This window comes from Varanus komodoensis, unplaced genomic scaffold, assembly GCF_004798865.1.
Source record: "Varanus komodoensis strain SLA01 unplaced genomic scaffold, ASM479886v1 scaffold27, whole genome shotgun sequence".
Classification (NCBI taxonomy): Eukaryota; Metazoa; Chordata; class Lepidosauria; order Squamata; family Varanidae; genus Varanus; species Varanus komodoensis.
The window spans coordinates 9,665,985-9,689,720 of record NW_025335701.1 but is presented as its reverse complement, the minus strand read 5'-3'; the positions used below and the strand labels follow the sequence as shown (position 1 = coordinate 9,689,720).

Sequence of the window (23,736 nt, the reverse complement as noted above, 5' to 3'; positions counted from 1 at the left end):
ATAAGAACTCTGATGATAACACTGAATCATAAAGCCCCCATTCTGGGCTCAGGAAAAAGTGAGCAAGGAAGGCAAGGCAGTTCTGCTAGCTCGAACAGGGAAGAAAAAGCAGTGCGAGGCCTGGGAGACAGGACGGACCCCTGGGGCCGCTCACAGCAGGTCGGCAGCGGCGCCGTTGCGCAGTTGCTCCCCCAAAGCACAGCGGCGACTTGTGGGAGCTGAGACAAGCTGCCAAGGGGTCAGACGTCGGGCTTACCTCCGTCCATTTGCCATTGACTTCCATAAATAAGACGCAGAAGGGGTCGGATTTGGAGGTGACATCTCGGTCGAGGAGATTTTGGCCGCAGACAGAGAGCTCGACTTTGCAGACGCAATGCTGGGGTCCCACAGGCATGGAGGGGCACGGCGTGACGATGCAGGCCATAGACTCCGGCAGCAGCAACTCCTGGCAGTCTGCAAAGGACAGAGAGAGGGAGAGAGATTTGCTGAAGGCTTGCGGAGCAGGACGGCACCGCAGCCGACCTCGGGACAGAGGCGGCTTGACTGTTTCTCCAGCACTGGAAAAGCACCGTCCAGGCTTCTCCAGCATTTAGCACACCAGATGACTCTGTAAAACTGCTCTTTACAAATCCCATGCAATTTGAATTGGAAATACAAGGCTTTTCGCGTTGCAAGACAAGCCTAATTTCCCACCCCTAACCCAAAAGCGAGACCCTCCCCAATGCTAAATGCCGCCGTGGGGCTGATGCATGTCAGATGTTCCATGACAGACACGCCTATGACCTTTCTTATTCTTTCCCTTTCTCCTTCTCCCTTCCCTTTTGCCCTCTGTTCCAGGCTTTTCACATCCACAGCACCTGAAAATTTCCTAAACTGCATGCTCTTTAAGCATCTCTTCCAATGCATGCCCTGCTCTTATCCACACCTGAGGACCACTGTGAAAGCAAAGACAGGCAAGCTGCATTGATGAAGCAAATCCACACTTCTCAGCTCTTCTTTGTTTATATTTGATGTGTTTGCAAATTTCAGAGTTGCCTTTTGGCCCGCACAGTACCCCTCCCACCAACTCACAGGTAAAATGACACAGGCTAGTCTGTTACTGTTTTCATTATCTCTTTCCTTGAATCAAGGATGAGCTGGATGTACCTTCGCAGAACTGCCACTCTTCCAGCTTAAAAGCATCCTCCCCGGTTCAATGGACCTGCTTCCACAGGGCCTGGCATTAAAATCCCTATTTGCAGCATCTCTGTATTCAGAAAAGGTTGCAAGGACTGCAAAGATACTTGCTCACTGCAGCTGCCAGCCGCTGTGGGGCACCCATTTAAGGGGTGGGAATTGGCTCCAGGCCCCCTCCCCTCCCACCCCTTTCTGCCAAAGCCGATGGGATCATTTGGAAGGTCCAGACCCACCTGAAGAACCCAAGCACACCCTGAGCCCCACCAGGGCTTAAATTGCAGGAGAAGAGCTTGGTCTGAAGCTGCAGCTGCAGCTCCAGAGTAAAGAGAACTAGCAGCAGTCGGCAAGGAAGGTTTCTTCGCTGAGCCTTCTCTGCCACCTTGGTTGCTCTGCACATTCTCAGGGGAACCATTGATTCCAAGCTGATTTCTTGGGGCACTTCTCTCCCACTCCGCAGCCAAATGGGCTCCTGGAGCAGGTTGCGGTCCCTGCCAGCCAGCCTCCCACAGGAAAAAAAATCCCCCGCCAGGCAGGAAGGGGGGGGGGAAGGAAAGGTGAGCTTTTCACCAGGTTTGGTGGAATCTAGAGGATCGGGGGAAGACGGGGCTGGCTGCTTGGCGGTTGGGTTTCATCGCAACGCAGATGATGCACAACCCCACCTGAGTGTTTCAGCTGATGCCAAGGGAGCGGTGGTGGTCTTGAATCGCTGCCTGGATGCAGCCAGAGATTGGCTACAGGTACAGGTACACAAACTGAGGTTCGATCTGGACAAGGCAGGGGCTCCGATGAGCACTAGATGGGGAAGAGAGGATGGGGAGGGAAGGCTAGCCTGATACTAAAACTACAGAGCCTGCAGCCTGTCACAGCCTTTGCAATGCACAAATCATACCATCCTGACTTACAAAGCCGTCAGAAAAATTCACAGTGCAATTCTACATATGTTTATTCAGAAGTGGGGCCTACCATGTCCAACAGAGCTTACTCACGAGTAAACAAGTGCCAGGTTTGGCACATGCACGTGTTGCATTTTGGACTTCCGATTTCACTCGTGAATACTATTACTGCAATGGCGAAATATGCAAACACGAAGAGATACGTTCTTCCCCACCCAACAGCTGGCATGATATCCACATCACATTTCCAAGTATTTTGCAATGCTTCTGGCTAAGCATTTCCTAACTTAATTTACCTCTCAACCGTTTGGTGAGATAACCCATGCGCTGGGGGAACAATGGCAGAAAAAGTCAGCGACTTCTTCTCCAGAACCACCCAGGTGGCCCAGAGCAAAGCTGGGACTCCGGTTCTCCCACGCACAAGCTGAACAGCTCAGTCTAACACGGATGCGCATGCACACTCCTGTGTATGAGCACATGCGCAGGAAAGGAGAGCAGGGAAATACCAAGGTTCGTTGGCTCGATTTCAGAGAAGCTGGAGGTTCATCTCCATCTTCCGCGGCAGAGGGTGTTCTGGTTTTGTTCATGAAAGGCTTGATGCTGGCCAAACGGCAAGGTTACGCAAGGGGAACAAGCGTTGTGGTCACCGACCACACAATTTGCAGTCCTTCTCCTCCCTCCAAGTCTGATAACCCTTCACGGCTGTTTCCACGGGCCCATTAAAACCTCAAAAAGATGCCAGATGGCTATCGAGCGTATCCACCTACCATTCCTTCCCTCCACCCTTCTTTCTCCCTTTTTTTAAAAAAGATACCCTAAAAATAAGCTTAAAACAAGCAGGCTTGATCTATTTATATCACATTGTCTCTTTTCCACACCAAAAACACATTTGCAACAGCTGTGTTGGCACCAAACGTCTCTCTTGGAGGGACAGCTAGTAAGGGAAAACGGCAGCGGTTTGATCCTGAACACACGGGAGCCAGCGCTGGTCCAAACTTTGCGTAGGCCCATTGAAATGAACCGGATGGAAGTATTTGCAATTTTATTTATTTATTTAGAGTATGTGTATGCCGTCCCATCGCATAGCCTCAGGACAGGTTACATAAAATAAAACATAATACAAATAAAATCCAGATCCACCCTGGCTGCAGATTAAAACCTATAAGCTGAAGTTAAAAGTTATTAAAATATTGTTGAAATAAAAAGGTCTTAGCCTGGCGCCAAAAAACAAATAACGACGGCACCAGGCGGACCTCTCTGGGGAGCGCATTCCACAGATGGGGCGCCACCGCAGAGAAGGCCCTCCTCCGGGTACTTTGCTTCCTGATATCTCTTACGGAAGGCTCCCGGAGGAGGGCCTCTGCCGCCGATCTCAGGGGGCGGGAGGGCAAATACGGAAGCAGGCGTTCCTTTAGGTATCCAGGTCCCAAGAAGTTAGGACTTTATAGGTAATGACCAGCACCTTGATTGAGCCCGGACTTCGATGGGAAGCCAGTAAAGCTGGTAGAGGACTGGGGTTATATGAGAACAACGCCCAGTCCCCATCAGCAACCTGGCCGCTCTGTTTTGCACCATCTGAAGTATCCGGACTGTCTTCAAGGGCAGCCCCATGCTGCCTTGTGAGGGCAGTGCCCTCAAATCATGAAAAAACCCTTTCAGTATTTTTAGACATTATTTACATTCCTATCCCCACCCTTTTCCCACTGCAAGGAACTCCAGGCTGTTTACAGTGGCTGCTTCTACTTTCTCTTCTTCTCATAACAACTGTGTGAGGTAGGCTGAGATCGGTCCAAAGTCAAGCGCAGTCCTTTGTAGCCAAGTGGGGACCAGAACCTGGGTTGCCTAACACTCTAGCCACTACACCATACTGCCTCTCAGTTTGAAGCAACAACTCACGTGGTCCTCAGTGGCTACGGGCCACCATCTGAAGCCATTCAGGCTTCAGAGACTAGGATAGTAGCCCTCCATGTGAACGGGCTTTAATGATCCCGTGGGGGACTGGATGTCAGTCTAGAAAAGCAGCCATTACAATATAAAATCAACAAACAACAACAATAAAACAACACAATTAAACTCTCACAAGAGACTAACCAAATAAAATCTCAATGACATGATTAAACAAAAACAAATCATGCATTTATATAATTAAAAACCTGTGCACTGACATAAATAGTCCAAACAGTGCCAATGGTGCGCCAGAAAAGAACAGTCTTTGCCAGGCGCTGGAGAGCCTCTGGCAGAGGAGCGTTCCAGAACTGGGGGCCACCCTGGAGGAGGCCCTGCTCCTTGCAGCCTCGCCCTTCGCCTCTTGGGGAGAGGAACCCCTAGGAGGGCCCCAGGCGAAGATCTTAGACAATGGGCAGGAATATATGGAGAGAGGTGCTTCCTATGAGACTGCGGTCCCAAGCCGTTTAGGGCTTTGCACATCATAGCTAAAACCTTGACACTGAAAACTAGGGAGACCAGACCAATATTCCCCCCACTCCCCGCAAGCACACGGGTCAGTCTGGTAAGGATAAACAAATTATCTCGAAACACGCAACAGAGTTTGCCTCATATTTGTCCAAATTATCTTTGACTGGTTAGATGGCCAAGCCCAACCAGCCCCCTGATCCTGGGCCCTTTGGATGTGCCACACTTTGGGGGGACGGCATAAGCCAGGACTTCTGCTGCCACTTAGCCCAGCTGCCCCATTTCTCCCATCATCCTGCTCCCGTGGAAGGCCTGGAGCGCACCAGCGAGAATGTTTCTCTGTGGCCTGCAGTCCCTTCCCTTCTCCCCCAGCCTCAGGGCTCTGGGGACCAAGCCATTTGTTGCCTTTGACTGAGATTTTTAAGGTGCATTGCTGGCCAACTCTGGAGTCATATTTCACTTTCTGGGCCACAGCGACTCAAAATGTAGGTCTGGATACACCCCCATCTGCCACCTCTTCTGCACAGGGCTGTTAAATCAGCTGATAATCCACTGTACTCATTTTCCATTTAATTGCAGAACAGAAGCTCAAGGCATAGAAATGTTATAATAATAAAAATAATAATAATAATAATAATAATAACACACCCAAGTATTTCTTTTCCGTCTTTTCTCCTCCATGATTTCTAGAGCCAGGGAGTTTGGAAATGGCGGAAGATTCTTCCCAGCTTTAAAATCATGTTCCTGTACCAAATGAAAGAGCCTGCACCCCCCTCCCCCCGCCGGGCTTGCAAAAGCAACCCAGCCAATTTCTCGTCCAAGGCCGGTGTTTGGGGAGTGGAGGAACGCAGCAGGGATTTTGATTCACAAATCGGGGCCAAATTCCATTTCAGAGAAGCAGCTGGAGGCTCAGAAACCCCAAATGCCAACAAAACTGAGCTTAAAGCTCTTACTGCACATAATTAAACTTAGGGGAGGCATTTCAACTTTCTGGAAAAAATGCACAAAAACGATCTGATCAGTGGGAAGGAGGCCATGAGTTTCGAGGGAGCCCCAGAGGGCCAGGCTGAGACCCCAGTGGGGTACATATGGCCCCTGAACCTGGGCTCCAGCATCCTTTTGCAGGATCCGTGCGGCCAGAGGGGCTGCAAGGTTTGCAAACAGCAAAGCAAATCCTCAATAGCAGGAAGTTCCAAAAGCGGCTGGGGTGCTGTTCCGCCAGGCTTGGGGCATCCCTTCTGAGTTCCTGCAAGGCTTTGCACTCACTGGAAAATCTCTCTGCATGCACTTGGAGAATGCCACAAAGCTTGGGGCTGCTGGCCAGTCCCAGAGCCAAGGCAAAAGTCCTTCCACACAAAAGTCTCCTCCTGGTTTTCCACCCAAAGCATCCTTTTTTCAGCCCCGTTTTTCGCGCATTGTGGATCCCAGTCAAGTCCCAGCACAAAGACAGGCAAAGATGCTTCCCATTAACTTGCCACTGGGTTGTTTCAATGGGGGCACATGGCATTGAACCCAGAGCCATCCAGAGGCAAAGCATTGTTCTGAGAAACGTGGCTGCATGCCCAAGCCTGCCTTTCTTCAACTGAGCACCCCCTAGCAGTGATTATAATGCCCATCACCCCCAACCAGCACAGCCAAAGGATGATGGGAGTTGTAGTCTGACACAACCAGGGATTGCTGCATTGAGCAAGGCTGGCCTGGTGATCAATCCAATGTGCTGATTTACATTTTCATTAAAATGACAGAACACTCTCAAGGCAGCACAAGAGACAAAAATGGCACAAAAAGAGGTAACACCAGTGGGAAGCAATAAATATTCAATAAACAGGGACAGGAATCCAAAGCTGGGCTTTCAATAGCTAGGTCTTGAAAGCTCGCCGAATCTGTCTGGTTTGTTTTCCTCTGTAGTCTTTTTTGTAAATAATCAGAAGTTTTTCCTGATACATTGATGAAGGAACATGTGCATCCAACTTCTTATTCCAAACAACAGGCACCCAGAACGAAATGAAATGCTCACCTATCCAACTATGTTTCCCACGGAGTTAGACTATGGAGCTGAGCGGAGGGCCTTTAATATTTTCCCTTTGAGCAAAGCTGCAAGTTCAGCAAGGAAGAATGAGAGAAGATCCAAGCCAGATGCAGCAGGATCAAGCACCCATTTCTCAGCAGTCCCAGGACGCAAAGCACTCTGGGCTTCAGGCTAAAATAATACCTTCCCCTCTGTAGAAACACCTGGAGACTTAGTTGCGGATTAGAATCAAGTCCACGGACTTGCACTGAAGAACTGAGGCTTTAAGACTCTGGGTCAGAGGATGTGGAGACAGTGCCCAAGGCCCGAAAGGACTTCTACTCACCTTCAATCTGAATGGACTTCGGCAAGCTAAAGAACGAGCACATTCTGAGATCCTAAGTGTGGCACACCGGGCACAGAACACAACACACCGGCGAAGCTCAGATGATTCCCCTAGTAAACAGCCTTGTCCAGCTGGCTGGAAAGAGGCAAGTGGTGGTGGGTGGGGAAAGCGCAGCAAGAAGGGCGCCTCGGGAGAGGTTTAAAGGTGTAATTAAGGCAAAATAAACCTTGCATGGTGGAAACGCTGAGTGGCTGAGCTCTTGCAGATAATCACCCCTTGCGGCTGGGCAACACTGAGTTTTCGGCAATAGTAATAACACACCCCACAGTTAAATACCAATTTTTGCTTTGTTTTGCTCAGAGAAATCCAGAAATCATTGTTCAGCAGTGCAGAAAGCAGTGCCCCTGAACAGCATGCCTGTGCCTGGCGCCGTAATTGTAGCCCACTCGTTAACCCGCAGGATCAGGCGGAAGCGTGAACTGCACCCCTTCAGGCTGCTGGGGGGGAAGAGGGATTCGTACATGGAGGGGGTACTGCGGACTACCAGGCTCCTCCCACCTGCCAGCGGCAATTTCGGGCTTCACAGCACAGCGTTTTTTGGCCTAGAAACACAACTGGCTGCCAACTGAAGCCCAGGCCCAATTTAAGGTGCTGGTAAATAAAACCCTAAACAGCTTGGGCCCTGGTACCTGAAGGAGCACCTCCTTCCGTATGTGCCCACCCACCCCTTGAGATCTGAGGCGGAGGCCCTGCTCCGGAAGCCTCCTTTGAAGGAAATTAGGAGGTAGCTTCGGCGAATGGGGCGGCATAAAAATGTCTTATAAATAAATAAATAAATAAATAAATAAGCAAGCTACCTGGAGAAGGGCCTTTTCAGTGGTGGCACCCCAACTTTGTAACACGCTCCCCAGAGAGGTTTGCCTGGTGCTGTTGCTTTATTCTTTTTGGCGTCAGGCAAAAACCTTTTCATTTCCCCAACATTTTAATATTTAATTGGTTTTAGCTTTGATTTTATCATTGATGGTCGGATGCAGTGTGTTATTTACTGGTATGTTGTTGTTTTGTTTGTCTTTGGTAAGCAGTCCAGAGACTCTAGTATTGGATGGCATATAAACACTTTAAATAGAATAAATAAAACAAATAAAACCATAGCCAGTAAAATTGCTGTTAAGAAGGGAGGCAAGTGCCGCCTGGAACTAGCCCCAATCCACATTCTGGACCAGCCAAAGATCCTGAGTCCTTTTCAAAGGCTCTTCTGCATATCACAAAGCATCCAGAGATGATGCCGAGCAAAGAGATTGCTGAACCTTGAGCTCCCAAGATGCCCAGACTGAGAGCCTTCAGGCAGGGAGTGACCCCATCCATCAGGGGCCAAATCCTTATTCCCTAATCTGCCCTTCGACTGACCAACAGCACCTCCGCCTCGTCTGGATTACGCGTCATTTGGTTCGCCCTCTTCCAGTCCACCACCACCATTAGGGATCGGTTTAGAACCAGAGCATCTTCCTTGGATTCAGGTGGAAAGAAGAGATGGAACGGGGCATCTTCTGCATGCTGGTGACACCGAACCCACAGACGCTGGGCAATCTCTCTCAGGAGTCCCATGCGTCTCTCCCACGGCATGGGGGGAGGATGCTCCTGAGGCCCCTGCCAAGACGTCACATTGGAATCCCCCAGCACTTGCTTCTGAGATCATACCACCAAGCAGACCCGCAGTCACCATATAACAAACAAAACGTCCCCGTTGCATCTCCGACATGTGCTTCAAGGCGATGCCCCCCTGGATGCCAGGAAAAGCCACCAAAAGGTCCAGAAAAATTACCAGCAACTCACTTCCAGGTGTCAACCAGGTAGCAACGTGACCAGTGCAACCTCTGTCCTACAACCACGTCTGCCTGTGGGTTGAAAAGGACGCATGCCATGTCTCATCCAGAGCTCCCTGGAGCTGAGAGGCCAGGGGTGGCATCCTGGAGATCCACAGCAGAACGGCTCCAACATGGTCGGGCCTTTTGTCGTTGCCATTCTTTTTGAGCAGAGGTCTCAGTGGCGCCTCCTTCAGGCAAGATGGAATCACACATCACCTTGGAGAGTCCTTCACCATGGCCTTTCCCACTCAGCCAGTCCCCTCACCCACTCCAGCTGCTTTTGTGAGCCGGAACAGGCCAGGGGGAGGTGCTGGGCCTCGCCTTGTTCATAAGCTGACAGGTTGCTTCGCTTTTGTGATATCCTACATCGTCCGCCTCCTTCCACCTTCCCAGCTCGCGCTCAGCAGTTTCCCAATGAGCAAGGTTCCCACTCTGAAAAGCAGGATGTCTTTTCAGTGAATAAATTCCTCTGGAGTAACTAACAGAATGAGAATCAAGAAATCAGTGTTTCCAATAAAGATAAAGGAACATCCGCATCTGGAGGGCAACGAGATGCAGGTCCTGGCCAAAAAATACAGCTTCCTGTTATGTCTGGACTAGGCACAGCCTGCGTTCCAAAGACGCGAGTGCTTAAGGATGAAGATCGCGGCACATTCAGGAAAAGAAGGCTACAGTTCCCAGCATGCCCCAGCCTCCACAGCTGCATGGAGAGACACTGGGAGCGGAAGGGTTTTTCTGCCTAACATGCATAGGACCATGCCTGAAGGTATTTTTGCAAGATTCTCTCATGCATATTAGACTCCCAAGAGGCTGCTGAATGGTCTCCCTAGCGATACACCACAAATAGTAACGGCTGTCCTTTTTCTGTTGCCAGCTGATGCAACCCAACCAAGTTGATTCCTCTGCTGCCAATCCCGATCCCGGATCCATAACCCTTATTCACAGATGGGAAGAAGCCGCCAGCTTGGCCAGGGGGAGAGAATTTCTCATGGGCAAAGCCAGAACAAAGGCATGCTGCAACGAGCAAAATGTCCGAATACACAGCTCCCTGTCACAGAAATAAGATGCTACAGAGTTCGTGCAAGAATTTCCAGAGGAACGGAATCGTCAGCCTGCCGTTGAAAAACGAGCCAAGTCTCCAGCCATCAGAAAGCTTGAAAAGATGTGCTATGACATTTGACCGATGCAGCCGGCTCCGGCTCATGAAAGATCGTGCAGCAACAAAGCCACTAATCTTTCAAAGCACCACACAAGGTCTTTGCTGTTTATATAAATATTTTAAATAAACATCTGTATTAACTCAAGAAGATGAGCGTGAATGACGGTGAAACCCAGACATTGACACGCATGCTAAAGGGACCCTAGGGTGCGCACCTCAGGGATTACTTCATTTGTTAATGCATTCAGTCATTTTAATTAATTGAAATGCATCGGTGTGGTTGAAATTACCAGTTACATCCTCAGCCACGAGGGGTTAATGCCCCTAACCAGAACATCCCTTTGCAGGTCACACAGTTTGAAGCCCGAGGGGATTGTGGGCTGAGTTCAGAGTTATGTTTTGTTCCCTCCGCCCTGCTGGGGGGCAGCCCCTTCAGGGAATGGTGTGGAGAAACCCTCGGGGGCTGTAGGGGTGAACTTGGGCAGAGGTTCTGCAAGGGGGCATAACCCCGCTCAGGCAGGAGGGCTGCAACGCAACCCGCAAGCTGCATCAGTTGTTGGTAAACCACATGTAGAGAGTGTTTTCTGAACCCTGATGATATCACAAATCAAAGTGCGCAACCCACAGTTGGCAGACCAACAACAGCCTTCGGTTCTCTTCATTTATTGGGACAATATAAATAAATCAGCCATCTAAATTTGCAAGCATGTTTAAGGGGTGGGAGATTAAGAATTGTCCTGTCCCCATTTAATTCCACATAAAGGTAAAGCAAATACCTGCTCAGATACCCTGGAATTGCTCTGTATAATGGGGCCCAAGCTCATGAAAATAGGACCTGAAGAAAGAGGTCAGGATTTTAAATGGCTCGAGAGAAAGATCTCCTTCTGGATACTTATCACATTGCTGGCAAGAGTTCCCCATCAGAAAGCAAAGGGGAATGTGTTCTGCAGCGCCATTTCTGGCATCTCTGCTCTCATCATGCACCGAATCTTCTCCATTGCACAGGGCACCAAGCCGAAACGGAAGGCCACAAACGCGATCCCGAACATCCCCGTGGCCTGCAGCTTGATGCACGCCAGTTGCAGGTTGCTAGAGTGTGACTTGTAATGGCCATGGTGGCTGAGAACCATGGGACTTGCAGTCCAACCTATCTGGAGGTGGCCCAGTTGGAAGAACTGGATTCATATTGTATAAAGCAAAGAAAGCACTCGGCAAAGACAAGAAAAGTCTCAAAGTTGGCTTCCCCAAATTTTAATTAATTATTACATTACCTTTCTGTGCCACTCACAGTTGAAGCTCTCTGGGTGGTTCTCAGCACTGCAAGTTCCCCTTCCTGATTTCAACCAGGCCTGGCCCTGCTTAGCTTGCATGATTAGGCAGGGTCAGTCTAGACAATGAAGCATTGACAATGAAGCGACTCCCAAATCTGATATACGGACATGGCTACCTGCTTGATTTACACCCTCCTTTTCTGCTAGAGTCCTCAATGGCCCTCACGATATTTTCCATCAGAAAAACCAAGTTGGCACAACAGTCTCGATCACCAGGCGTAGAGACGCCCCACCTCCAACCCTGGGGGTAAAATACAGTCATGGCGAGGAGTCACAGTCTCCTCCTCCGTGGAGTTGTCGCAATTCCCTTAAAAGCAATCCAAATGGCTGGTCAGCTCTGCACCTCACGGGGGAAACGTTCATAGCTTTATGCTGCAGTGGCTGGCTTCACACATCACGAAAAGCAGCCCTGCATGGTTTCACTGGTGCACACTGACTCTATGCAAGCGTGGTTTCCACCCTCCTCCCTCAGTACCCCCACAGGTGACATGCATCCCATCAGCCACCACACCTGGCATTTAATCCCTCCTTGGATGGTCTGGAGGAGCACCTGCAGCAGCTGCAGCTCTTTCCAGGGACTCTGGGGTAGCTCCATGGAAACCACGGTGCCAGGCTCAGATGGTCAGAGAAACCATGGTGAAGTGTGGAAACCATAGAGCAGAAGGCTGCTTCCTATCATGGCTTCCCAGAACCAAATGTACCACGCTGAAATGCCACTACAGGGTTCGGACAACACAACAGACCGTCCTGTGCAAGAAACCTTCACGGCTTGTCATACCATGCAAACACACCACTGTCTTGAGAAGGATTTCCTTTTAGAAAATATTTATAAAATGGGATGGAAATACCAAGACCCAAGCCCTCAAGAAAAAACAGCCGGTCTCACCAGGGTAGCACCAAACCCTAAACCTCCTGCAGGACAGTTGGACTCCCAAGACAATAGTTTCAATTGGCTTTTGGTGGCCAGGAGTAGAAGAACAGTTTGCCACTAAGCCATTCCTTACCACAAGTGGGTGGGGTGGGTGGTTAAATGGAGGAAAACAATAGAATGGTTTATTGTGCTGATAAACAGCTCTGCTCCCAAATGCTGAAGCAGCAGGCCGATGCCTTTGCAATGTATTCACGTATGAGCATACAACAAAAATAAAAAGACTAAATGCACAGTCTGAGAACTGTCAAACCAGCCAGATTAGCTGCAAATAAAAGAGGGAACATGACAAGATGCTTGTCTGTTCCATTCAGAAACTCTGCCTGCATCTTAATAATAAAGGGAGGGCCAGTGAAGTTCTGGTTTGCTCACGTGTCCACAGAAGGAAGGAGACTAAAACCCAAGCGGATGTTTCACATACTTAGCAAGCCATTTATGGCTGGTTATGTACAGCTGTGCCCAATGGATATGCGAGGGACATTCTGCGGGTGGGAATTCATCCGGTTCTCCGGCCTCGGCTCTCCAAACGCCAGGCCTCTCCCCTGCAGCTCCGAGTTCGTGGCAAGCACACCGGGAAGCAGCACGGCTCCTCCGTGCCACCCGCACAAGGCTTCGTTGGTGGAAGGAGGTTTCTGTGGCAGAGGCTGCGTCCTGCAAGCGTCCGTGGACTTTTCCCCAGCTTGGCTCCCCTTCTAAGACCAGGCCAAGCACGGGCAGGAGTCCACGAAGGCTAGAGGGACAGAGTCCGCTGGGCTTCGCCCTCACCCCACGCATGAGCACCCAGCAGGGCCAGAGTTCATGCATCACAAGGGCCGCCAGGGGATGCCCTTGCAGGGGCCTGTGTCCCTGGTCATTCCCCCTCGATCCCCCTGCCAGCTCCAGCACATATCCCAGACTCCTCTGCAGCACGACACCCGGCTGCCTCCGCCCACACCTTCCCATAACTGGTCCCCTGGGGTCCCCAGCTCCCAAAGGGGGGCCCCCACCCCAGTCAGAAGACCAAACGAAGTCCTTGTGAAGCGCAGCAACGCGTCCACAAGCTCCCCTCGCGCTCCCCTGAGCGGGATGTTCCCCATCCATGTTGTCCACGCCTGTGTCAATTCCATCTTCCCTTAGCACTTCCCTTGGTCGTGAGCGCAACTTCTTTTGCAAGGCTGCTTCACCCGCCCCCCCCCTCCCCGGGCAAGCGCCCCTGCCCAAAGAGCTCCTTTTGGAGCTGCCGGCCTCTTGCCCCCCCCCCCCATGTGTGTTGCTTCCCCGCTCTGCTCTGTCACATATATCAGTACATACAAGCTGATCAATAGATATATGCACATTTCAAACAGAGCCGTAGGAAGGACTGGTAGACACACGCCACGGCAGAATAGTAAAGTGAGGCTTAGGCATGGCAGACCAACGAAACTACATACATGTCATGGGAGATGAGTAAAACTACAGGGGAAATTGTGTACATGTCTTGCTGGCATACCTTTATACCTGTGCATTTGGGCAAAACTAAAAAAAAGCAAAGGGATTCTCCTTTCAATGCCCTTTCTTCTTGACTTGGAGGAGCACCGAGAGAAGGGCGCTGCCAGGGCTGAGCGGGGATGGAGGCGGTGTTAGCAAACTCACGAGGGGCAGCAGGGTTCTGACCACACTTGCTAGGCTGCCTTCCCTCCCCAGTGACCCACGATGGCTCCAGTCCAGATCCTGAGCCGCTCTGCGAGCAAGACGCTCCCAACAGCCCAACAAGCAGCCATGGGCATGGCTCGTTCGTGAACCATGTGGAGACGGCACTGGGGCCGGATGCCGTGACAACACACTGCAAGAGCAGGCAGGGCGAAGGGGGGCTCCCCCAAAAATCTAGCCCTTGCCAGAGGCCAATTAGCTCCCACGCTGCGCTATATCCCGGAATATCCACGCACCGCAGCACTCACTCCCACGACGGATCAGATGAATGCACAAGGGAATGCACCTGCACTGGGAGCACAATGCCACATTATTGGGGTACCCACCTCTGGCGCACCACTGGGCTGCCCACAATACTCACAGGTTCCACCAACCCTGTCAAAATGACAAGGCTGTTGCTGAGGAATGAGAAAAACCCTCCGTACACTTTAGATAGCACAGATAGCTAATAAAAAGAGCAAGAGAAATATTCATTTCTCTTGGATTTGTGCTGGGATCTCAAGCTAATTTTGGGCAATGCTCTCCCTCGAATAATGGGTGTTCTGTGACAGTTTTGATCCTGAGTGAAAAAGAAAGACCCCCAGGAACTGGGAAGCATACATCTTATTAGCTTTGTTGAAAGAAGCCCCCCCCCCCCCCCCGGCACCACACCGCTGTTCTTATGTGGCTAACAACAACACTTGGCACTCGCAAAGCGCAAAGCACCTTTGTGTGCCCCAAACGCTCAGCAAGCATTAAGGAATTAACGAGGGAGACACATGGACGCTTCTTTCCACAGAAATCACAAATGAACTCAATGCGAAGACGAAAGCATAAGTGCCATTTCACCCATACAGAAAAAGCAGAAATTGTCCTGTGCTTTCAACACAGGTCAACCCGTTTTATAACCTCAGAAAGTAGTTGGGTGTCCAACAACACACACACATGAGCACAAGAACACCTGCTTTCCACCAAGCCAAATCCTCGGCCCATTTCACCCAGTATTTGTGCCACTGGCAGGTGACAGTTCACTAGCGTGCCAGGTAGGTGCTTCTCCAGCCCTACCTGGAGATGCCAGGGTTCACACCTGGAGCCAGGTGCTCTACCTCCCCTAAATGTACATCATGCACATCAATAAGCCTCCACTAATTACAATATCCAAGTATGTGCCTCGGAATACCGCACATAAAACAGTTGTTCCAGCATGGAAAGAGCATTCCACCGGGCATGCACAAGTGGGAAAGTTTTGTCTGCTAGCTTTCTGCTTGCAAGTCAGCAGTTATAAAGTCCGAGCATCCACATCCAGCCCAGCTCTCCTAAGGAGAAATGAAACAGCCATTTGCCTCACGGGTCTCCATGAACTGGGGGCCTGAGCTGAAGAACTGGGGCAGCCGCTGGTTCAGCTGGGACCTTCACGTTCCTTTTGGCCAATGCAAGCAACTGCAGAATCAGCCGAAATGCTTTATCTTAAGTGACCGCTGGAAAGGGTTGCCTGAACACCAGCTTGCCAAGCTGCACCACCAGCCTGACATTCCAGGGTTCCTTCTCAGGAGTAAACTCTCAGGATGCAAGAACAAATTCAGGGGGGCCAATGATGTTCATTGCTCCTGCTATCAGCTCTCTTTCCAGCCACCATGTTCCCCACTGCCTGCCCCCCAGCTCTACTGCACCCCATTCCTGCAATGCCTGTGAGACTCCAGTTCCCAGGTTCCACACTTACAAGCCCCAGGCCCAAGATGCCTCGGAGGCTCTGGAGATCCTATTCAACAAGGATAACTGAGTCCAGCGATTCCCAGCTTGGTGTCTTCAGGATGGCTGGGCTACAATTCCCAACATGCTCCTGGCCACCAGGACAGCTGCCAGGTGCCCCTTTAACCCATCCGGGGACACCACGCTGGGAAGCATCCAATTCGTCCTTTTCGTGTCTTGAACCCTCACAGCAAATTCATAACTTGCATGCAATGGGCGGGAGGACAAGACGTTCCAAAGCACAGCAGTTGCGGGCATGAAAAAAGAAATGCAGTGGCACTTGGCTCATGAACTTGATCCGTTCCAGGACCTGGTCGTGACCCAAACTGGTCGTGAGCCAAGTTACATTTCCCCATAAGGTTCAATGTAAATAAGGTTAATCCATTCAGTATTTTTTTAATCAGAAAAATGTGAAGCAAAGTGACAAAGAACAACAAAGATCGCGGCCATCTCCCCCGCAACCTCCAGCACAAGCGCAGCCATGTCCCCCCGCCCCCCAGCACGACTTTAATCGAGCCCATCATCTCAACACGCTGGGGGGTAGAGATGGGTACGAACGCGGGTGCGCTCAGGTGGGGGGGGGAGACGGGCACAATTGTGCTGTGGGGGAGAGATGGCCAAGATCGTGGTTGCACTCCTGCAGGAAAGAGGGGCGCAATCACGGGCGCACTCGTGCAGGAAAGACGGGCGTGATCCCAGCCATCTCCCTCCACCCCCAGCACGATCACGGCCATCTTCCCACTGGGGGGGGGGGGGGGGATGACTGCGATCGCGGTCGCCACCCAATGCGAAGTTCACGACCTGAGACAAAATTTTTATGAAATTTTTGTTCGCGACCTGATTCGGTCGTGAACCGAAGTGTTAGTGAGCCGAGGGACCACTGGACGGCGTATCAGCGAACACACAAACACGAGCTAATAGCCCCTGGGTGGAGAATGCCTCATTTGCTAGCCCCTGAAAGCAGCTGTTGGTGCACTGCAGCAACATTACAGTCCCTAAGGTTGCAAACGCGGAAACCCCAAATTCAAGCTCTCATTTCGCTTCTTCCCTGTCCCAGCTGCTCTGCTCTTTACCCTCAACTGCCCCAGTGAGTAAGCCCAAAGCACTGGCTTTACTTTCTCCACCTTTTTGCCCTCAGTGCCACCTTCCCCACGCTCCAGTCAAACTGGGAAATAGAAAGGACCAGAAAAAATGGAGGGAAATTAGGAGGGTGGGGAGGGGGAGCACAAGACAACCTTGAAAGGGAAAATGCCCCAGCATCTTCCGAAAACCTCTGAGAGGAAAGAAATGAACGTCCATCTCTTCTGGGCTTCCCATTCCTTTTCTGGGTTTCTTCTCCTGTGCTTTCATTCACCAGCCTTAAGCAGGGCTCTGAAACTGATTTAGGTAAGTGAACCATCAGCCCCTGTGACCCAGTTTTCTCCACACTGACTGGCAGCAGCTCTCCAGGATTTCAAGCCATTTGTCCTGCCCTCCCTGAGGACTGTAGGAATCACACCTGGGACCTCCAACACACAACTCTCCTGTGATGCACCAAGGCTGCAGGCAAGGATGAAGGCAAGAGATCAAAAACATCGGGCACCGACAAGGCAACCCGGTCCCCCAGCAAGGCTTGTGTTGCCACAGGCAAACTAGGTGGGGCAGCAGCATTTTATAACCCCTCTTGTGGCTTCCAGCCGGTTCCCATGAGGGCCCCGGTTCCAGTCCTGCAAGCACTCGCGAGGTGAACCAGGCTGCCTGCTTCATCATGCCACCAGGGGGCTGCACACCTCTCCACCTATGACCCCCATATTTCTCCCCAGGTTTCTCATCCCTCCAGCCTCTCTCCAGAACTCTGCCACCAAAACTCCCCACTCCATCATGCTGGCTACCGAACAGCTCCCATCAAGCCTGAAGAAGGGGCTTCCATCCTCCCAGCACCCCCGCCCCGTGGCTCCGAGCTTTGAAGAGCCCGCTGTCTGGCCTGCTCCCCTTCCCGCTCTCTGGCCAGGCACCTGCCCAGCCCACGTCCTTCCCCCCCACCCCAACCACCCGGAGCTGCCCCCCTTCGGCATTATTTATTTCATCTCCGTATCACCCCACGAGCTGAGGCAGCAAGCGCGCTCGCGTGGCCGCCCCCCTTGCATTCTGGAAAGCCAGCCAGCCAGCCAGCACCCAAGCGCAAGCTCCGTGGGAACCAGAGCCAGGGAAGCATCTCGTGAGGGGTGAGCCGGGTCTCCGCGCACCCCTCCATGCCCGGCACCCTCCAGAGGGCTTGGCTCGCAGGTCCGCAAGCCCCCGCAGCGCGGCCCGGACTCAGGGGAGACGTGAGCGGCGACAGGCATCACCTGGGGAAGAGTCCCTAGGACAAGGGGGACCGAGTGGGCCGGAGTGCCAGAAAATGGAGACCAAAATGCATCCCCGGGATGCCGCTTGGGGGCGAATGTCACTTTTTAAAGCCCTCTTTCCAATCCAGAGGCATTCCACTACTTTAAGAACACAGAACCTGTTCGGCCTAACTTGGTTTGTGCATATAATTACCAACTGTAATTTATTATATATTATTTTATCAATGTGTTAATGAATCAATAAACATTAATTTATTGATATTAATAACACATTACATTTAGAATTTAATATAAGCACCAACTATAATTATATTTAATTATACATATACATTAAATTGTAATTTAATTTAATTACCAGCTGCAATTTATTACATATTTTATTAATTTATTACTGAAATAATAAATATTTTAATTTATTAATATTAATATTGACATATTAAATTTAGAAGTGTATCTTAGTAATGCAGCAATCACAAATCAGAAATTATTATAAATGGAACTGCAAGATATCCAGCATCCAAGAGTTTGTGAGTTGTACAGTATCTTTTGTTCTCTGCACACACAAATCGTAATAGTTTGAGGCTGTGTATAATCTTGTGTAGAAGTCTTCCCGTTACATGGTTCATAACTGCGTTTTAGGGAGGGTAAAGGCTGGATAGCAATACATGAACATTTAGGCATAGACATTTTATTATCTGTTGCTAGCATTATATTTGTAATTATCATTATTCAAATGTACACATCAGTTCCCCACAGCAAGAAGCTGTCTCAGAGCAAATTACACATGTAATTACCTAATTAATTGATAATAGGACAGAAAAAGCCAAAATCAGTGTAACCATGATTAGCGCAAAAATTAGTGTCACAAACAAATAATCTAAAAACACTACAAAAAGCATTTGTCTACAGTATATAATTGTCGTCTCCCCAGCACTAGAATAAGTACCACAAAAGCAACCCAGAACAATTGGGACACAAGTAACGCTTAAACAATTTAAAGATAATTTTAAGAAACTTAAAATTAGCAAATATTTGGGGAAACGAATACATCCTCACCTGGCAAAAATATGAGCACGCCTGTGACAGATAAAACTCCTGAGAGAGAGCACCCCACAAATGTGGGGGTCACGTAAGAAAGCCCTCTCACTGCAGGGACACCCCCACCTGAGCCTCGCTGGGAAGGGACAGAATGAGGGGGCCTCCACGGGCCATACAGGGATTGAGCAGCTCACACGGGGAAAGGTGGCTCTGCAGCTTTTCGGGATCCAAGCCAGGCATTGATTCCGTCACCCTGAAATTGGGATTGCCAGGGTCCACAGACAGCGGAACCAAAGGCACCTAGACCCCCTCACAGTGAGAGCTGGCACTAGGCGCAGCACCCACCTCACCCGCGTAAGCCACTTTCAGGACAATTGGCCTGTTGCAGCGTCTTATACATCAATTTCGTTTCTTGCAGAGCAGCAGGTCTCTGAAGGTCCAAAGAATTGTTTTTCTCTGGCACACAGACCCCGCCTTGTTCTGCCACAAGACTGACCGGTGTTTTGCGGATCTCTTTCCAGCCCGATGCTTACTTGGATGACAACAAGCAACTGCACAACACATGAACCATCCTCTGTCAGGCTGCACTCCCCCCCCTCCAAAAAAACCCCACACCTTGCACTGGCCACAGTTTAAGAACCCAAAACATGGTTGGAGCTTCCAGAGCATCAGCGCCCTAGATTGTAAATGCAGCGGTGGTGAAGAGCAACTGTTTGCCGGTTCGGACCCAAGGACTGGCCTATCTTGGAATAGGCAGAAATAAACGTGAAAGAACCAAGGAGCGCAGCAGTCAGAGGAAAGATGGGCGGCAGCAGGAGAAGCAACAGAGGCCAGGCTGGGACTGCAAGGGATTCCTGCTGAGGGCCGGCGGTTTTGCACTGCTTCTCTAAGCGTAAGGTAGTCTGAAAAGAGTGCTATCAAGCATCAGGAGGTGTTGCCACTTCGCCAGGTTCGATCTGCCTTTAATTGAGGCACTGAAAAGACCAACAGAACTTCCGCCACAACCAGTGACCTTTGCCCAAACGGCTTGCATTTGCACAGATCCAGCCGTTTATCTAGGTTAAGTGCCCATATGTAGTTCTGACAACTGCCGCAGAAAGCGAGCCACCGTCTCTTCCACCGAAGCAGGAGGGGGAACGAGGGAAGAGCGAAACAAGGAGGACGCATTCATTGCAGCAATTTTCCAGAACCGAATGCAAAAAGCAGATTGAATTAATGGGGCCATGAGATCCCGTTTAGTGGCTGACTCAGTAACGGGTGTGACGCTACGCTGGCTTAGCTGCTCTCAGACACACTAACAGATAGACCTGTTGCAAACAGCCATCGCTGCCTCCCAGCTCCTGCCTTCCCTTGCAGAAGTCCAGCGAACGGGAAGGATCAGACAGACAGACAGACAGCGCTAGGAAAACCACCCTCTGATATTAAAACACAGCGCAACAAAAAGAGAAAAGCGGCAATGAGGGGGAGGCAGATGTGATGTGTGTGCAGAAGGTGGTGGTAACACTGTCTCCCCCGCCCCCGCACACACACCCCACTGCTATTATTAAGCTGGAAGAGAATTCCCCCAGCCAACCACCAATACCAAGAACGTTATTTCCCAAACTTCCCCAAAGGACGGCTAGAAGCAACAGGACGGCTGAGAGCAAGAGAAATGGGCAAGCATTCCCACAGCCCTCTGGCCCCATCCCAGGTGCTGATTCAGATTCAGGAGGGGCGGATGTCTTGGTGAACTTGGGGAACATGGGTTAGCTCAAGGATGCAAGAGGAGGAGGGGGTGATGATCTCACGGCTCAACACTCGGCTGCGCCAGGCAGCTCCGTGGAATGGCTCAGATGCACAGACAGCAGGAGGGCTGATGGGGCTGAGGAATTCCCAGAGGTGGACCGGCCCACCCCTAAACCCTGTAGCAAGGTGTCAGCAGAGGTGACACGAGCAGCAAGCGGGGAAGAGGTGTGCTCACTTCCAGAGAGCCCCTCTTGAAGGGCTGGGGTCCTGGCGAGTTCATAAGGAGAGTTCCTGGAGGAAATCACTGGATAAGGCTCAGCAAACCTCTCTGTGCATGTGCAGAGGTCCCTTTAGGGAAATTTGTCCTTAGAAGCAATACAGAATGTTTTGCAAGGAAAACAGACTGCAGTCGGGGTTTGTTCCACGCAGGAACCCTGCCTCTGGACACCAGCAAAGCGCTGAACAGTAGAACCGGGAAGGGCATTCCACGGATCGGCACCCGCTCTTTCCCTGGAAGTACCCCTCACACCATTGCGGGTGGAGGCACCCAGAGCAGTGAACTGGTGTTTTCGCCCCTTCCCCGCAATGCAGGAGGTGAGCAGAGGACAGAGCACCGTCGCAGTGCCGCCTCCCAGGCCCAGGATGGGCGACGCAACAGCAGGCAACTCTCTCAACCGGGAGGCCAAAGCCAGTTTCCGGGAGGCTCTCAGGGCTGCATTCTAGAGGAGGGAGAGCAGGGGCACGAAGGCAAAAGAAGCGGGCCAAAAATGCAAAACAAAACCAGCGGATTCTAGGCCAGTGCTCCCACTCGCGAGGTCTGAGGACAGGGGCTGGACCTTCTGAATGCGGGAGGAACTGCAGAAGGCTGTGAAGACGCTAAAACTGCAGGCGCAAGGGAAGAAGATACGGCTTTCCAAGGATCTCAGGTGGCAAATTTGGGCCCCGGGCCCCACCACCTTTGGTGTAGCCCTGCTAGTAGCGTTTTACTCTTTATTTATTTAAAATATTTCTACCCCGTCCTGTATGAAAATCATCCCAGGATGGCTTACAATAATTAGAATAATAAATAAACTGAACAATAAGTAAATGACATGCATAATACCAGCAAAAACAAAATGCGACTGTAAATACTAAAAACCCGTGAAAATTCCTTAATCCTTAAAATGCTGGGTAAATAAAAAGGTTTTTGCCTGGTGCCAAAAAGAATATAAAGTCGGGGAGCACATTCCACAGTCCTGGACAGCTGCTGGCATGAGCTGTCCCGACCCCCGCCCCGCCCCGAAGGCAGATCACACCAGCCTGAAGTTTGCCGACCTCGGGTCTCCATGACTGCCGACAGCCATCGGCTGCCACCTTTCCCAAGCCGGTGCCCCGCAGATGTGTTGGAATGCAGCCCCCATCGGCCTCCAGGCAGTGCGACAATAGCCAGGAATGATGGGAGTTGCAGTCCAGAGGGCACCACGTTGGGGAAGGCTGCCACACTGAGTGCCAATGAATTGGGGTGGGAAAGATTTGCGCTGTTCTGGCAAACATTTGATCGCCCTGAAATAACTAAATGCGGCATTAATGATCTGAGGCAAGGGATTGGAAGAGCTTCAGCCAAGCAAGTAGCGATGCAGGAAAGATACGTGCCAATGTGTGAATTGCCGCTTGCGTGCCGTTTGTGGATAGTGAACGGTAGCAACCGGCTGGCGTTACTCAGTGGAGAAACCCAGTTCAGTGCTCTTTCCTTTGTTTAACTAAAAAAGCACACCCCGCCTTATATAAGCCAGCTTATGGAAACACTTTAAAAGCCAAACATGAATAGAAAGTGAATTTAAAATTAAGGGAAGAAAAAGAAAAATCCTACGCAGCCAAAGATCTGCTGGAAGATTACCTAGAGCCACCTCCTCCAACTTACCATCCTCCAGAGCCTCTTGGATGACAACTCCCAGCACTATGGGAATGGTAGTCCAACACCTCTAGAGAGAGCAAGTTGTGGGAAGTTGTTCTCCATTGGCCAGCTGATACCAAAGGCTTTGGTCCTCTCTCTTTTCTTTTTAATGACCAGGTGCCTAAACAGACGGCCTCTGGTGCCACAGAGGGAGGCAAACAGAAAAAGTCCATCCAAGCTCCTAGGGAACTGCCTGCTTTCATTCTCGGAAGGAGGCTGGGGGGGGGGGGCTTCCACGCAGAACTGTGGGCAGCTGCCTTTTGCTGGAGGGAGCAATTTTCCAGCCTTCCAATCGAGGGTGCCAGGATGGCGGAAAAAGGCACAGCAGGGAAGGGCAAGTTCGGGTTGGGACCTCCTGGGCTGCTCACCTGGAGAACCGGCCAGGCCTTGGGCAGCGTGTCGCGTCCAGCTGAAGGGAAGGGGCTGCTCCAACTAGTTGCTGGGAATGATGGGCATTGTGGCCCACCACGTCTGGATGTGCAGGGTTGCAGAAGACTGGTGTGAGCTAGAAGCATTTTGTATGTGTGTAGGGAAAAAAGGGGGGAACACAGTACCCTAAGCGATTAACCCCAGAGTACCTCTATCACCATACAAAAGGCATCCAGGCATTGCTTGCACTCTCTACTCACTCAGAGGCGCTCTTTTCCATTACTGCTCCAGAATTCTGCGTTCAAAGCCCCACCGCCACGCAGCCCAAACGGCGCCGAAGGCTACCAGTGCAACGGACGCCGCAGGGTCCCTGCTGCCCTCGAAGCCCCCGCTCCCGGGCACCCCCGCCCCCTTCTCCGGCTGCACGCCGAGGCCGCTTAAGGGCAAGCCCGAACGGCGCGTGCAGGCAGCCTTGCCCCGGCCACGCGGGTGTCACGCACCCCCGACGGGCCAGAGCAGGGCCCGTGGAAACCCGCGACTCCCCCCGGCACATGTGAACGGGGCTGCGCGTCTCGGGCACCCACCAGCCAACGCCGGGGGGGGCGGGGGGGGGGGGGACGCACCGCCGGCCGGCGAGGGCCCCGGGCGCGGAGGGGCTCCGCGAAGCACGACCGCGGACGGGGCGCCCCGAGCGCCGCTCACCGCCGAGCCGCCGCCGCCGCGGGCACGCCGGGGCAGCGGGCGGGCGACCCGCTCTTCCCCCGGGCCAGGCGGAGAGCGCTTCGGGGCAGGCGCCCCGCACGACTCCTCGCCGCCGCCCGAGACGGCAG

At 51.5% G+C, this 23,736-nt stretch overlaps 1 protein-coding gene across 1 annotated transcript in view; it reads right to left on the bottom strand.

Moving 5' to 3' along the window:
• CPNE2 (copine 2) overlaps positions 1–23,736 on the bottom strand; it is a 95,544-nt gene that overhangs the window by 71,445 nt on the left and 363 nt on the right. Inside the window, exon 2 of the mRNA XM_044434043.1 lies at positions 257–453. Coding sequence (XP_044289978.1) covers positions 257–424 — 168 coding nt within the window. The 5' untranslated portion in view covers positions 425–453. The remainder of the gene's footprint in view (positions 1–256; positions 454–23,736) is intronic.